This window comes from Microchirus variegatus, assembly GCF_963457635.1.
Source record: "Microchirus variegatus genome assembly, chromosome: 3".
Taxonomy (NCBI): domain Eukaryota; kingdom Metazoa; phylum Chordata; class Actinopteri; order Pleuronectiformes; family Soleidae; genus Microchirus; species Microchirus variegatus.
In genome coordinates, this window is record NC_139804.1 from 31,195,117 (window position 1) to 31,211,178 (window position 16,062).

A 16,062-nucleotide genomic window follows, 5' to 3' on the forward strand; every position below is an offset into this window, starting at 1 on the left:
GTAAAGGAGCAAGTCTAACAAGATACTCTACTACTTTAAAGTTTACTCAGAGAAAAAGTTACGTAGTTACTGACTTAACAAGGATGGGCTTAATTTTTGGGGACACAAATCTCAAATGAACTGTTTTTCCTGTCATCATCATCATTCACTGTTTCCGGTTAAGTTTTATTTATAGTAAATTATTTAAAAATTTTTAAACATATCTTTTTTTACTCACGAGAGTGCCCTCGCCATCCGAAAAACCAGAAGTCTACCGGAAGTGCGAAAAGTTCTATTCTTGGCTCCACAGTGCAGCACAGAGTCCTCCACAAACTTCCAGCCTCAGAGGATTTATTGAGGTTAACTAGGTTAACTTGTAGAAATAGGGTACAATATGGGACCTTTAAAGGGACACTATGTAGTATTTATGGGTTTATATAACCCAAAATCCACTTTTTTATACATATTATGTGCTCCTGCATTGTCTCGTCGCTGTATAATAGTTTTTGTTTCATTTTCGTAGTGTTTCAAAAAGTCATGTAAAATAACATGGTCGCGGGCCGCGGTTGCATAGCCACTGTTAGCAGCGAGACGCCATGTTTCTACCGGAGCCTGTAAGGACAAACGCGAGAGAACAAATCAAGCGTCTCTTTACTTGTAGCGGAAGTCCCGCCTCCTCTCTCTCCGCTTCGTCTGCTACGGCCGCGGTAGCTCGCCCTCTCCCTCGCCTCACGAACCTCATCTGCTGACACGGAGAAAGACGACGAGGACGACATTTGACCGGCTGAGGATACCGTAGCGCTCAGGGAAGGGAGGGGGTGAGCAGAGCAGCAGGCCTTTGTTGTATATTTCAGCCTCTCCTCTAGATGGCACTATAAACTACTTACTTCACCTTTAACTAAAGCTTGAAACAACATATGTACCTTTTTTTTTTCTTGTTTTAACCGTATCAGTCCCTTATAATTTCATCATTCTTAGTGGCTCCATTCTGACATGCAGTCAGATTCATGTGGAGGAGATGCTCATCTGGTTTCAATGCCAGTCCATGTGCTGAAGGTAGACGTGGTCTCCTTCAGCGATGACCATCTGTGGTATGAGAAGGCAAACGCTGCTGTGCCTCCAGTGAAATCCCTCACAGTGAAAAAGTCAGAACAGATTCCAGCCTCTGAACAAACGCACACTACGTCTCGTCTTTCTACTGTACCTGTCAGAGAGAGATGACCCGAGCATCTGTTTGAAGTATGCGCTCACACTCACACTCACACACACGTTTAAAAATAAGTTGTCCTGGTTTTCAGAACGTCTGCTCTTCACCTGACAGCCGTTGTCCACGTGAAGAACTGTTGGACTGTTTTATTGTGTATGTAGATGAAGATATTTTGGAGTCTGGCAGGAAGTTTTGTCATCATCTCCCTCCACAGACACAGAAACTGATTGTTATGTCTACGATGAAATCAAAGCCGTTTTGTCAGGATACACAATGTCTTTGATACAGAGATGGTCTCTTCCTATCTGCTTCTGCTCTGCTTTGAGGGGGAGTTGTGGAGGTTTATCATTACGATATTTGTGGGTTGAATTTAAGGAGGGAACAGCTTCACTAAGAGTTCACCTGCAGGTCTTTGAAGCTTCATTTTCTGGCTTAAAAACTGACCTCGTCAGGACCATTAAACCTGGTGCTAATGTGGCAGAAACTTGTTGCTGAGGAACTGGTTTAGGTTTAAGTTTAGGTTTAGGGATAAGTTGGTTATGGTTAAGGTTAGGTATCATGTTTTGTTTTGGCTGTCCAAATGAATGGATATACTGAGAATAGCTTTGTGTGTTAGGGTTAATCGAATAAAAAAAAAAATGTCCCTTTTAACTTTTTCTCTGTGGGAACATAAACAGTGCAGGACTTCCCTCATCCTTTGGTGTAGGAATCTTTTTGTAGAACGAGTTCTTTTGTGTTAAGTTGACGTGCCGTTTGTCTTGAGTCGCCTCAAGATTTCTTTTTCTTTTGCTGAAGAAAACTGAAAAAAGGTCTGTCTTTGACCTGGTGCAGTGTTTCAAATAAAATAAAATAAAATAATTGTAAAAGTACAAAGCCTGTAAGGGTAATATTCTGCAGAGTCACATCAAATGTGACACAATGTAAATGATCAGTGTCGTTGCAGCTCTGTTATACACTGCTTACTCATCCATGAAATTCAGGATAATAATAATAATGCATTGTCAGCATCACCTGAACAGGGATCCATTGAAAATATTTGCAAACCTCTTAAGGAATAATTTTGATGATTTTTTTAAATTCAGGAAATGATCCATTTGCCCTGATGCACTTTGACAGTGAGCTGACTTTTTTCTCAAAAACTAAAAGTATCTCAGAATTACTTGAAATTTATCATCATAATAGTCGGCATCGCCCTGAATAAGGATCCGTTGAAAATATTTGCAAACCTCTTAAGAAATAATTTTAATGAATTTTTGAAATTCATGAAATCATCCATTTGCCCTGATGCACTTTGACAGTGAGCTGACTTAAATCTCAAAAACAAAAAGTATCTCAGAATGACTTGAATTTTTTGTCAAATGTATTTTTTTTGATGCATAATTAATTAGATATACCTCTTGTTCGCCCCCTAATGCCAGACATGTGAACTTACTGCAAGGAGTGTTATACTACTGAGGGCAGCTCATAAAAACTGGGAGAGTTCTCTCAGCTGTCAGCGAGCATGCTCAGCATATCTTCTGTCATACTGATTTAGGACAATTATCCAGCGAGCGTGGACTCTGCACTATCATTATCTGGAAGGATCGATCCGAGGCCTTGGAGTGCCAGTGTCTCTGAACGGTGCAGCGCGGAGATGAACGCCGATCAAATTACTAATGAGATTTGATTGAGATTCCCAGGAGCAAAAGTACTTCAGCTGTTAGGCAACACAGTGAAGAGTCTGAGAAATGTTTGGTCTGAATGCCAAAATGAATGCTGTGCCCTTTCTGAATCATACGTTCACTGCAGATAGAGCGGGGATGGGATCGTGCGAGTGAGTCAGCGTTGTCCTTCCATCGCTAATGGCCAGAAAACGCATGTTGGAGAGACTAATTGGATTTCTTTGACAGGAAGGCATCTGTCCAGCTCCATTAGCCAGTGGTAAATAGCAATGCAGAGCAGAGAGGCAGGAGATGCAGGAGATAGTGAGGAGGGGATGAGAAAAGACAGAGGTCACACTTTTGTTGTGAACGAGACGCCGCTGCGTCGTTAACACTCTGTGCAGATGAATAAAAATGTAGAATAAAATGAAAATGTCACGGTTGAAGCAGAGCCGATTATACCTGAAAGAGGAGCACTCTGAATCTATAAAGCTGAAATGAGATGTTCACTTTTCTTTGCTTACTTCATTCATTTATGCACCATTTTTCAAATAGAAGAGTCAGATTTACTTTATTGTCCAATGAGACTTGCACAGAAATGGAGAAAACCTCATTGGTGTGGATTAGAAAGGACACTAACAAGAGTCCTAGTTGCATGAATAAAAGTAAACAAAAGTGCATTGTGTAAACTTGCGACTTGCACAGAAGTAAATAGAATATAACAAATACTTTGTGTAGCTGTTCTTCTCGCCCATTTGGACTCTGTGTCCTGATTATAGCAATTCAAATGACGACAGAAGAGCATGGGTGAAAATCTGGGTCAATAAGTACGTCGTAAACAAAAGTCTGAATACCGGATTGATAATGAAGATGATAAGAGTTATTTGATTTTTGTTAGTGTTTATCAATTATGTGACCCACAGTCATGATTGGACCTGAGATGTTCTGTCATTTTTCAGGTCAGGAGCTTGAGCCACTGCAATGAATGCTTACTTGTTTGCCCACTGTTATCAAACTTACTTGGTTTTAGCGATGATAACAGTTTAATATACCTTAATGAGGTCCAGTGATGACAACTGAGCAAACGTGTTTTTGCTGAAGAAAACCATTAGATGTTGATTAGCAGTTGAAAGCTTTTGATCGTGAATGTTCATTTTGTGTCTATTTTGTTTGAATTTTGTTTTGAAACTTCCCAAAAAATATTATTGATTGATTAAAAACTATGGTTGGGAATCGGTATCGATCCGATACTGGTCAAAATCACCGGATCGATATCAGACGGATAAAAATGTAGAGATGTGTGCGATGAGTCGTGTTTGGACTGTGTATTTCTTCTCTTTGATAGACCAATATTTGTTACGCAGCACAAATGTGTGGTCAACAGCTTCGTAGTTCATCAAATCACTGTATCGTAATAATATTGGTATCGGTACATACTCAAGTTTTTGATATCGTATCTGACACAAAAATGGTATCGGGACATCCCTGTTATGTCTTAAGAAGATTGCTGGTTTGTGCCCGGGTCTCCCTCTGTGTGTGGGTGGGTTTTCTCCTGGTTCTCTGGTTTCCTCCCACAGTCTAAAAGCATGCAGAGGTTAACTGGACACTCTAAATTGCCTTGTAGGTGTGATTTGTTTGTTTCTATATATCTCGGTGTCCTATGTCAGCTGGGATTAGCACCAGCAGCCCTGCGACCCTCATGTGGAGGATAAAGCCGTAGACAATGGATGAATGGATGGATCTTCAGAGTATAATATATGAGTAAATGAGTAAATAAAGGTCAACGCAGGACACAGGCGACTCACATTTACATTTCCTCAAGCAGCACTTGACATAAACCTCGGATATTTCTAATCATATTGCCACGAGAAAAGCTGCGTTCAGCAGCAATTTGAACACTTGACGCTCGGGAAAAGCGAAATCAATCCTGGCAGCTACAGCCGTGGTCTATTTGAAAGACTGCATGGAACTGGAGGTCCTTCCTATAGACTAGAGGGAGGATGTGTCGTGGTGAGAAACCCTTGAAGGGGGGAAAACCACTCATTCCTCAGAAAACACATAATGGAGGAACAGTGGAGCTACTATGCCGCCTGTAAATTGGGTCTTTCTTCCTGCGAGAGGGTGACATGTTGGAATGCAGCACATTAATGTGGACATGGGTGGGCTCCTCATTCCTGTCATAGCATCTTTTTTCTTCCCTTTGACACAACATGGCTCCGTCTGTCTGCATGCGTGTCTCCCGTTGGCTTTGTATGAGCAGGATGTATGGACGCATACGGAAGTCAGTTTAGTGCCATGAAGCTTTATTGGCGTTGGATTTTGAACGGTCAGGTAAAATAGACAGCGCTTAACAAATCTATGAGACCACGTGTCGTCAAAACGAGAAAGCAATTCATTTAGAAAAATCTTTCAGGAACATTTATTGTGATTTATTTGACAAATAAAAAACTGATATACCCAAATTTGCTTCCCTGAGAAGTCAGAGATGAATCAAGCATAACATTCAACCACCAGGAATTCAAATAACTAGAATGTGTCATCTTAATCAAGAAATAATAATATGCTTTACTATTTTTTTTCCAGTTTTTTTTTTGTTGTAAAAAAGTCCATTGTTACTATTAATTATTATTATTTTCGCTTTAAAAATATCATTTCGCTTAAAGAGCTTCTACAAACAGGTGTATTAAGCATTTCAGAAACATGGTAAATGATTTTGATAATGACCAATGCTGTTAAAGGGCCTCTTCACTCATAAAAACAGACAGTTTTTTGTTTCGTTTTAACTAATTTCCAGAGAAGAATGTGTTATTCAATCATCAGACAGTTGATCTGAGATATGTCTCATTCAAACAACAACCAAGGACTTTGGGATTAAAAAAAATCCAATTAAATTGATAAGAAGTCGACCTCAAAGTCACTGCTCTTTACTGTGTTTTGGTGGAGTAAAAGATCTGAAAATTTTTTTTTTATTTTTATTGGACGGTAATAGAATGTGAATTAAACGAACACAGCAGCATCATAATTATTTAAATTTTATTCTTCAATTGATTAAGTGGAAAAAATGGGTATAATCTCATTACAGGTGCTACATATGTATGTGAGGTATGGGTGTGTATTACAGTGGACTCTTATTATATAAGACACTCTTTAAGACATAAGTTTTGTGCTTTTTAAATCAATCTATTTAATCTATTCAGGGACAGATATATATATATATATATCTTGTATCAGAGCATTTGTAATTACTGCGATACATATTTATATACATCATTTCGTTTAAAGTTACATAGGCAGTTAATAGAACGCGAAAAAGGTCAAGGGATGAAATATCACATGCCGTTATTAGAAGATGTGAGTCACTGGCTAAATAATCACAACATCTTCTCCAGTGTGTCACTATGGAGATGCACTATGTGGTATTTAATAATTTTTCCTTATTTTGTTGGGTATGTTTAACTTGTGAATTAGAAAGTTTTGAAAAAAAAAAAATCCTCAACTTAAGCCTTGGTTTGGTGAATAAATCATGACTTTTGTCAAATGACTGCATAAAACAAATGTAAATGGAATATTTTCACACATTTTTGTTTTGTTCAGTTGGTTTAAAGGTCCCATATTATGCAAAATCAACTTTTAACTCTGGAGGCCCTATCAGTCGCCAAAGGGTGAAAAAAGATGACTCACTCGTGTTTTTGTGGTCCTCCTCAGTCTAAGTACAGGAGATAAAACATCCGTTAAACACGCGAGAGTGCTAGCGAGGTCAACAGTATCCGAAAACCGGAAGTCCGCGAAGAGTTCTATTCTTGGCTCCACAGTGCAGCACAGAGTTCTACACAAACTTCCAGTCTCGGAGGATTTATCTGTCCAGTGGATACATGTTATATATGACGGCAATGTGTCTGCTAGAGCCTGCAAATGATCACGTTTCCAAATGCTAACTGCTGTTAGCTCCCAGTAGCCTCTGTGGCTGATGTCATTTCCTGTCCCTTAAGTTTCATTTTACTTTTTTTAAAGGTGGACCTAAAGAGATACTACTAAACAGAGTGTTCTGAACAGGGCTGTTTTGGCAGGGTGATTGAACTGCTGTGGTGCTTCATCCTTAAGGTATTTTGACCAAAGCGTGTCACAGACATGTTCATTAGGACACCAGGGAACTAGTTTAACTTGGAGAAATAGGGTATAATATGACTCCTTTAAACTTTTTAAATGAAGCATCTTATGGGACATTGACAGTGGACAGTCAAACAGAAGAAGCTTTAACCTGAAAACTCTTGTCTTTCAGCATGGGCCGTGGTGGAAGTGAACATGGAGGACAGAGTGGAGGTGTTCAGAGGAGACACTGCCCAGATCACCTGCATGTTTACATCAGACGATGGCATCGGAGGCATGATCATAATGTGGTTCTATGTGAGTGTCGTCAAGCCTAATGCACAGATAGACATTGGAAAGTTGACACGGAAGTGATGTTTGATGTTTTTGCTCGACCTCTGACCTTTAGAAGGGACATTTGGGCGAGAGGAAGCAGATCTACTTCCAGGACTCCACCATGAAGATCCCAGAGCCAGGCACACCGTTCACAAACCGGATCAGCGTGAACGGAACCGGAGCCAACGGAGAAGTGGTGCTGACGATCAATGACGTGCGGCTGGAGGACGAGGTGGACTTTATCTGTGTTATCAAAAGTCTGACAGATGGGACAGCGGAGGGACGGACAAAGCTGTTGGTGTTTGGTAAGATTCTGTCATGTTTTTTTTTGCTCTGGACTTACAGCATATGCTGTCTTCTTTTGTCTTTTCAACTCAGGCTTTGCATTGAATGATCAAACAGATATACCCACACATGTCAAAATCTCACATACACACGATGTGGCACTTTTAGCAAAGGCGCTTTGATGTCTGGTTTGAAAATAGGAGAAGGAAAAAAGTTGACGCACAGTCACGGTGACGTGTTTTTCGTCAGTGACTGACAAAGGGAAGGCCATGGATGTATAATATGAACTGGATAGAGCACCGCCCCCTCTGCCTTGAAGACAATTTTTGCATGGTGGCCACTGTGGGAACTGCAACAAAAAATCCCATGGAGCCCAAAAAGCAATTTTCCCATTGAGCGCAATAGTAAAAGAGACGCCTGTAAAAGTGTCCACAGGACACCTCGAGACATGGACACGGGCTTTTATAAATCTTTATATTCTATATTTTTAATTCATGGAGTTTCCATGGGGAGGCTGTTTGTCTTATCGTCACTATCGGTTCATAAAGTTACTGTTAAATGTGATGAATACGCGAATTATAGTTGAATACAAATGTGTTGAGTGAAATAATCGGGAGTTATAAAACTACTTTAACACGTTGTTATTGTTCCTAATAATAATTATATAAGTATATAAGGGAAATCAGACAAAAACAACACGATTCCTGTAACACATATAAAGTAATAGTCACGGTCCTAACCCAAATAAACCATTTTTATTGATCGTTTTAATCTTTAACTCCGTCATTGTACTTTTCAGCTTCACTATATTCACTTCGCTATCGTTGATTTTTTCATTTATTTACAAATCCATGGTTTAAAGCCGAAGTTAACGTGACGCCGGTATTCATGAAATCCACTAGCACACGTCATTAGCGTACTCCCATCATGCCTTTCGCTGTTCATGTACGCGCCGGGCAAGTCGATAACGCGGACGGCTCGTTCACATAGCCGAGAGGAATGATGGTAGGGACACTACTGCGCATGCTCTATGGGCCCCATAACCCGGAAATAAACGCGGAAGTCAAAAACTTTTTTGGCATATGCTCTGGGTGAGCAGCTTCATAGGAATGAACGGAAGCGAAGGGGCGGTGCTCTATCCAGTTCATATTATACATCCATGGGGAAGGCACTGAGCAGATTACAAGATAACGTCATGTATAAAACCGACTCAATGTGTGCGTCTTCGTGTACAAATGTCTTCATTTAAGTGCTGGGAACGTCTCTCCACATTTCAAACACAAGTTTGTCGCTTTTGATGACGACATAGGACGTGACGCATATTTTAATATTAAAACACCTTCATTTATCGCCTTGATCCCCGAAAATTAAGTCTTCACTTTGAAATAAATATTGAAAGAAAAGCTACGGGGAGCCACTGCAGAGGCGTTGAAGAGGCCATGTGCGGCCCGAGAGCCATAATTTGCAGACCCTGCAGTACAAACTTGTGTGTGTATGTGTGTGTGTGTGTGTGTGTGTGTGAGCTACAGCAAATCGTCTCTGTCAGCAGAAGCTCAGTTCACGTCTGTTTCTACTTCCAGCTGCTTGTTTGAGAGCTAGAAACTGCTGAGAAATTATGAGAAAACCATTAATACTCATTGAAATATTAATAATAATAGAAAATAATTCACTGCTCTGTTTGTTCCTTGAAGGCAACAGAAGTTACTCAAAGGAGCAACTTGCAGAACTTGCACTTGCACCTGAAATGTCCTCTGCTTCCTTGTCCCTCGTCGGCTGAAACCTGACTGACTTTCATTGTTTGCTTGTCAACAAACATCCACACATTATTCATGCCAGAACTGTCAGGACACACACACACACATCCACGCACATCATCGCTGCCTCTTCAGCTCATGATTCAGTTTTTGATTCCCGTGCAGAAATACCAAACCCTCCAACGATCCAAGCGGCTGAAAAGAAGTTCTTAGCCGGCAAGCAAGACAAGGTAAACAAACTTTAAAGGTCCCATATTATGCAAAATCAACTTTTTAATCATTTAAATCCTTATATTTGGGACTGTGGAGGCCCCCATGAGTCGCCCAAAGTGTGAAAAATATGACTCACTCATGTTTTTGTGGTCCTCCTTACTCTAAGTCAGGGGTGTCAAACTCATTTTCACTGAGGGCCACATCAGCATAATGGTTCCCCTCAAAGGGCCAGATGTAACTGTCATACAGAATAAATGTAACTAAATGTAAACAAATGTAAACAAATGTAAACAAATGTAAACCAAAGGTAACTACTCTGTAACATATTGCTTAATAAGTTTGTGTATGTATTACTTACACAAATGTTATTTTGGCAGGATGCTGTCACTTGGCGGGTAACGCAATCGCCATGCATTATGGGAAATGTAGTTTATGGTCAACGAATGCCTTAAAAGTAGCATAGACATATTTTAACACAGATTTTCAAGACCAATGAATCACTCGCGGGCCACATAAAATGACGTGGCGGGCCACATCTGGCCCCCGGGCCTTGAGTTTGACACATGTGCTCTAAGTAAAGGAGATAAAACGTGATGTTGACAACAGAACTATGGAGTCCCCGGTAGGAGCACTTTCCAGTACTCCTTCCAGGGACCCCAAAAAGGCCGGGTACTCTACCGACCTCCCACCCGAAGGCGTATAAGCAAGCCCACACCAGCTCGCCGCCTCTCACCTTGGGCAACTCCAGACTAGTAGAAAGTCCAGATGTTTTTTTTTTTTATGAATATGTTTCTTCTCTAACTCTCTATTGTCATAGATCGGGGTGTGCGGGGTGAAAAATGGTTATCCTAAGCCAAACATCACTTGGTACAGAGAAAACACTCCGCTACGTAATAGTCCTGACGGTGAGACAGACTCACTCCTACATTTGCTCCACTATTTAAATCATAGTTAAGAGATTGAATTATTGTTTGTTTTTTTATTTCTCCCATTTTCTCTCTTCCATCCCTCATTTCGTGTGCTCTGTAATCGTTGTCGTCCTCCAGTGATAGTGACCCCCTCCTCCACCACCGAATCCACGGGTTTGCGCTCAGTGACGAGCCAAATAAGCATGACGGTCCGGAAGGAGGACATCGGCGCCATGTTCTACTGTGAGGTCAACTACTTTGTCCCCGGAGGGACACGGATGATGGAGACGGACCGTATTAACATCACTGTGTACTGTGAGTGCGTACTGTATTTGAGCTGATATCTTATTTCAGACATGTACAGATGTCATCGTGAAAGGGCTGCTAATGTCTGGAAAAGTTATATTTTCCAAACAGATAGATAGATAGACAGACAGACAGACAGACAGACAGATAGATAGATAGATAGATAGATAGATAGATAGATAGATAGATAGATAGATAGATAGATAGATAGATAGATAGATAGATAGATAGATAGATAGATAGATAGATAGATAGATAGATAGATAGCAATGTCTTCTCTTAGCTAACTTTAAGCTAATAGATAGATAGATAGATAGATAGATAGATAGATAGATAGATAGATAGATAGATAGATAGATAGATAGATAGATAGATAGATAGATAGATAGATAGATAGATAGATAGATAGATAGCAATGTCTTCTTTTAGCTAACTTTAAGCTAATAGATAGATAGATAGATAGATAGATAGATAGATAGATAGATAGATAGATAGATAGATAGATAGATAGATAGATAGATAGATAGCAATGTCTTCTCTTAGCTAACTTTAAGCTAATAGATAGATAGATAGATAGATAGATAGATAGATAGATAGCAATGTCTTCTTTTAGCTAACTTAAAGCTAATAGATAGATAGATAGATAGATAGATAGATAGATAGATAGATAGATAGATAGATAGATAGATAGATAGATAGCAATGTCTTCTCTTAGCTAACTTTAAGCTAATAGATAGATAGATAGATAGATAGATAGATAGATAGATAGATAGATAGATAGATAGATAGATAGATAGCAATGTCTTCTTTTAGCTAACTTTAAGCTAATAGATAGATAGATAGATAGATAGATAGATAGATAGATAGATAGATAGATAGATAGATAGATAGATAGATAGATAGATAGATAGATAGATAGATAGATAGATAGATAGATAGATAGCAATGTCTTCTCTTAGCTAACTTTAAGCTAATAGATAGATAGATAGATAGATAGATAGCAATGTCTTCTTTTAGCTAACTTAAAGCTAATAGATAGATAGCTAGATAGATAGATAGATAATCCTTATATTTATTTATTTATTAGTATTGTTGCATATTATATATTGTTATTTAAATTTAGTCTCCCTCTTAAATTGTACGGAAGAGTATTAGGGCCACATTACGACCACTTTACAAAAATCACATTCTTTTTTACATGTGGCCCTAATACTCTTCCGTACCCTTGTCTCTCTGAAAACAATGCCTTTATTTTATTTGGAAGTAAATTATTTCTCGCTTTGAATATTATTTGCGCTGTTTTAAACTGAATCAGATCCGGAAATTTTAGAGCTTGTATTTTTAAGAAAAGTTCATTTATGTGGTCTCTATGTCCTGCGTTAGTTATTAATCTGATTGCCCTATACACATGTATATATATATATATATATATATATATTTATATATTGAGTTTGCTGCAGTGAAGTCAACAAGATTGTGCTCTACATTCTCTGTTTCAGACCCCCACACTTCTGTTAAGGTATGGGTGGATTCACCGAAAGACAAAATCAAGGAAGGGGACACGATTGAGTTGCAATGCCACGGCGATGGGAATTCTCCATTCCCAATCTTTACAATCAATAATGATGCCGTAAGAACGCACTTAACGGCTCTTTTTTTCCCCACAATCATTCGACAAAAGCACGAGCATGTCGTAGTTTATGCAGCGATGTTGTCTTTCGTCACAACATCCATTAGTCGTCGTTCTGGAGCTTTTGACTGTATCATTCAAATTAAGAGTTAAAGCTTTTTGTTTGTGTGCTAATCAGATTACAATGGCTTTCTGTAGGGTCTGGATTTGTCTATGGATGATAATAGGTTGGTGCTGACTAACGTGACTCGTCTAAACAGTGGAGTTTACCACTGTAACCTTGTGGACTTGGACTTCGATAATGACCTCACAGCAAACACCACCGTTTTTGTCAACTGTAAGAAATCTGCGACTATGACAACAAATACAGTACATTTTACCTGTGGTGTCACAGTGTATGCATTTATTTTCCTTTCGTTTCTTTTCCTCCTGTGCAGATCTAGACCCTGCTGTGGTGATGCCTCGTGACGCTGTCGTGGTACAAGGAGAGGAGCTGGTGGCCACCTGCAATGCTCTGTCTTCTCCCCTGACTCACACAGTGGTGTGGTTTAAGGTCACATATGCACACACACACACGCACGCACGCACGCACCCACACACACACACACACACACACATGCACACACAATATGACTACAGAAACAGCAGCAATATTTTTTAATCACTGCAATATGTATACATAAAAACTGTTCTCCTATTTGTTCATGTACTCAATCATTAATTAATGATACTTGGAAATGTACGGTGGCCCTGAGGTGCAAAACAAACACAATAATGTTTTTGTGGTTTTTGCGTTTGTGCTTTTTGTTTGCGTTTATGTTTTTTTTTTATTGCGTTTGGTTTTTGTGTTTTCTACTTTTACGTTTGTGTTCTTTGATTTGCGTTTGTGTTTTGCACCTCAGGGCCACCGAAGTAATGCCACACATCTGTTGAAGTAGAGAATGGTCAACACTGGTTCACTTGTGATCCAGCGGTAGTTGTGTGTGTTTGTGTGTGTTAAAAGTGTGCCTCTTCCTGTTTGGTGTGTGCAGGACGGACAGGAGATATCCAGGGGTCACACTTTGAAGCTGAAGGACACGACATTCAGCACAGCGGGGACGTACGTGTGTGTGGTGACTGTTGCTGAGATAGAGGGAATGGAGACCAGTGGCACACTACATGTTACAGTCCAAGGTTAGTCTGCTCACAAACACTGACAATACACTGCTTTGAAGTCAATTAAAATATGTTAGAATTTAACTCGTGTACATGGATTTACATAAGTTTTACTTCATTTTGTTTGGATCCATGGAACTTTTTTTAAGGGAAAAGTATAGTGTGAAGTGTGAAGCATCTCAGCCGTAACTGCAACCTTTAATTTTCCCTCTCTTTCTTTTACCTCTATTTAAATGTTTGGTAACACTTTAGATTAGGGAACACATCACTGGGTGCTTACTATCATATATAAGTAGCATACTAGCCCTTTATTCATAATCATTAAGAACGTATTAACACACATGAATTAAGATTTTTCCTACATAAGGTGTTAATATGTGCTTAATATTTACTAATAAAGGGCTAATATGTGACTTATATGCACGTTAGTAAGCACCTAGTTAATTTAGTAAATTTAATATAAGTAAATTTATTACAATTAACATTTGATTGTTTTTCCTATAGCTCTGTGGTATTGGTACTTCAGTAGTATGTGTATGTTTGCAGCAGTAGTTCTTAAAGCGGTTTTGTCATGGGAGAAGATGTTAAAAGCCCAATTTATACTCCTGCGTAAAGTGCTCTGCGTAGCTACGCAGAGTCCTCTGCGTCGACGCAGAACCTGTCGAAGAGCCTCTGCGTCGTCTCCGGGTGCACGGAATATTTTTTAAGTGTCCGTCACTCCATCAAGGGACAACGGAGACGGCAAGAGCTGCGATTGGTCCTCAGGACAGGCCGAGCTAAGCTGCTCTGTGCCGGCTCACAGTGCGTCCTGACAGAGGCGGAGCTGATCCCCGCCGATAACGCCGCTGCCGAACTATAAATACGTCATATCTTAACACACACAGCACATGTTTAGACTCTAAATGGCCAATTTCTCGCCTCAAATTATCTTAAAACTGCGTTCCGTGACACAGAAAAGTGAGAAACGGCCACTTTTTCAACAACAACAGTCTTTCTCTCTCTTTCTTTCTCGGACGCCATTGCTCACTGTAGCCAGAAGCACAACAACCTTGCGCAGCGACCCCTACTGATCGGGCGGGAAATTGCAGCGAGTGTCCGTCACCACGACGCAGAAGTATAAATGCTCGAGGCGTCTCCGTGGTGACGCAGACGGATAACGCATACGCAGTCGGAGAAGTATAATGTGGCCTTATTATACCTCTAATTTGAGGCGAGAAATTGGCCATTTAGAGTCTAAACATGTGCTGTGTGTGTTAAGATATGACGTATTTATAGTTCGGCAGCGGCGTTATCGGCGGGGATCAGCTCCGCCTCTGTCAGGACGCCCGGAGCGCACTGAGAGCCGGCACAGAGCAGCTTAGCTCGGCCTGTCCTGAGGACCAATCGCAGCTCTTGCCGTCTCCGTTGTCCCTTGATGGAGTGACGGACACTTAAAAAATATTCCGTGCACCCGGAGACGACGCAGAGGCTCTTCGACAGGTTCTGCGTCGCAGAGCACTTTACGCAGGAGTATAAATTGGGCTTTATTCCTCGCTTCTCTCTCTCTCTCTGCAGGACCACCAGAGATCATCAGGCCTGATAACACAGACATAGAGGAGATTTTTGAGAAGTCAGTCAGCCTGGACTGCATGGCCAGAGGTTTCCCTGCTCCCAGCATCACCTGGACCACGTCTGATGGACAGGTACACCAGCTTCACGCTGTTGGACTGACAAGTGTGGCCAAACAAGAACTTGTTAAACTTATTAGATATTGATTCAGCTGTGAGGTTCATGTCAATTCATGAAGTGATGTGTTTTTTAATGCTTCAGCAAAAGGTTCCAACCTACAACCTCTATGATAAGGGACAAACTGAAGAGAGAGAGAGAAAAAAAATATTTCAGGAATAAAGTCAGAATATAACACAAATAAGGCCGTAATAAAAAAAAGGCATAATATTACAAGAATAAAGTCCTAATATTAAAAAGAGTCAGAATATTACAAGAATAAAGTTATATTTTTTATGCAAATAAAGTTGTAATATTCAAAAAGTTATAATGTTACAAGAATAAAGTTGTAAAATTACAAGAATTGAGCTGTAATTTTTAACAACAATAAAGTTTTAATATTACAAGAATAAAGTTGTAATATTAAAAAAGTCATATCACACAAATAAAGTCTTACTTTTATGCAAATAAAGTTGTAATATTAAAAAAGTTATAATGTTACAAGAACAAAGTCGTAATTTATGACAAAGTCGTAATATTACAAGAATAAAGTCGTAACATTAAAAAAGTCATAATATTACAAGTACAATGTTGTAATATTACAAGAATAAAGTCATTACATTAAAAATAGTTATAATGTTACAAGAATAAAGTTGTAATTTATGACAATAAAGTCGTAATATTACAAGAATAAAGTAATCATTTCATGCAAATAAAGTTGTAATATTCAACAAGTTATAATGTTACAAGAATAAAGTCGTAATTTATGACAATAAAATATTAAGTATTTCTTTATTTGTGAAGCCCCAATCAAAATGTAAATGTCAGTCATGATCATGTGACCAGTTTTCAACACTGG

General features: G+C 39.4%; 1 protein-coding gene across 2 annotated transcripts in view; it reads left to right on the plus strand.

Annotated features, from left to right (window-relative positions):
* Nucleotides 1-16,062, plus strand: part of mcamb (melanoma cell adhesion molecule b) — a 45,641-nt gene that overhangs the window by 23,522 nt on the left and 6,057 nt on the right. For both annotated transcript variants that reach the window (XM_083886459.1, XM_083886460.1), the window contains exons 2-11: nt 7,106-7,230; nt 7,322-7,553; nt 9,453-9,517; nt 10,318-10,405; nt 10,547-10,723; nt 12,214-12,344; nt 12,543-12,681; nt 12,782-12,897; nt 13,376-13,517; nt 15,054-15,181. In XM_083886459.1, the coding sequence (XP_083742585.1) occupies nt 7,106-7,230; nt 7,322-7,553; nt 9,453-9,517; nt 10,318-10,405; nt 10,547-10,723; nt 12,214-12,344; nt 12,543-12,681; nt 12,782-12,897; nt 13,376-13,517; nt 15,054-15,181 (1,343 nt within the window). The remainder of the gene's footprint in view (nt 1-7,105; nt 7,231-7,321; nt 7,554-9,452; nt 9,518-10,317; nt 10,406-10,546; nt 10,724-12,213; nt 12,345-12,542; nt 12,682-12,781; nt 12,898-13,375; nt 13,518-15,053; nt 15,182-16,062) is intronic.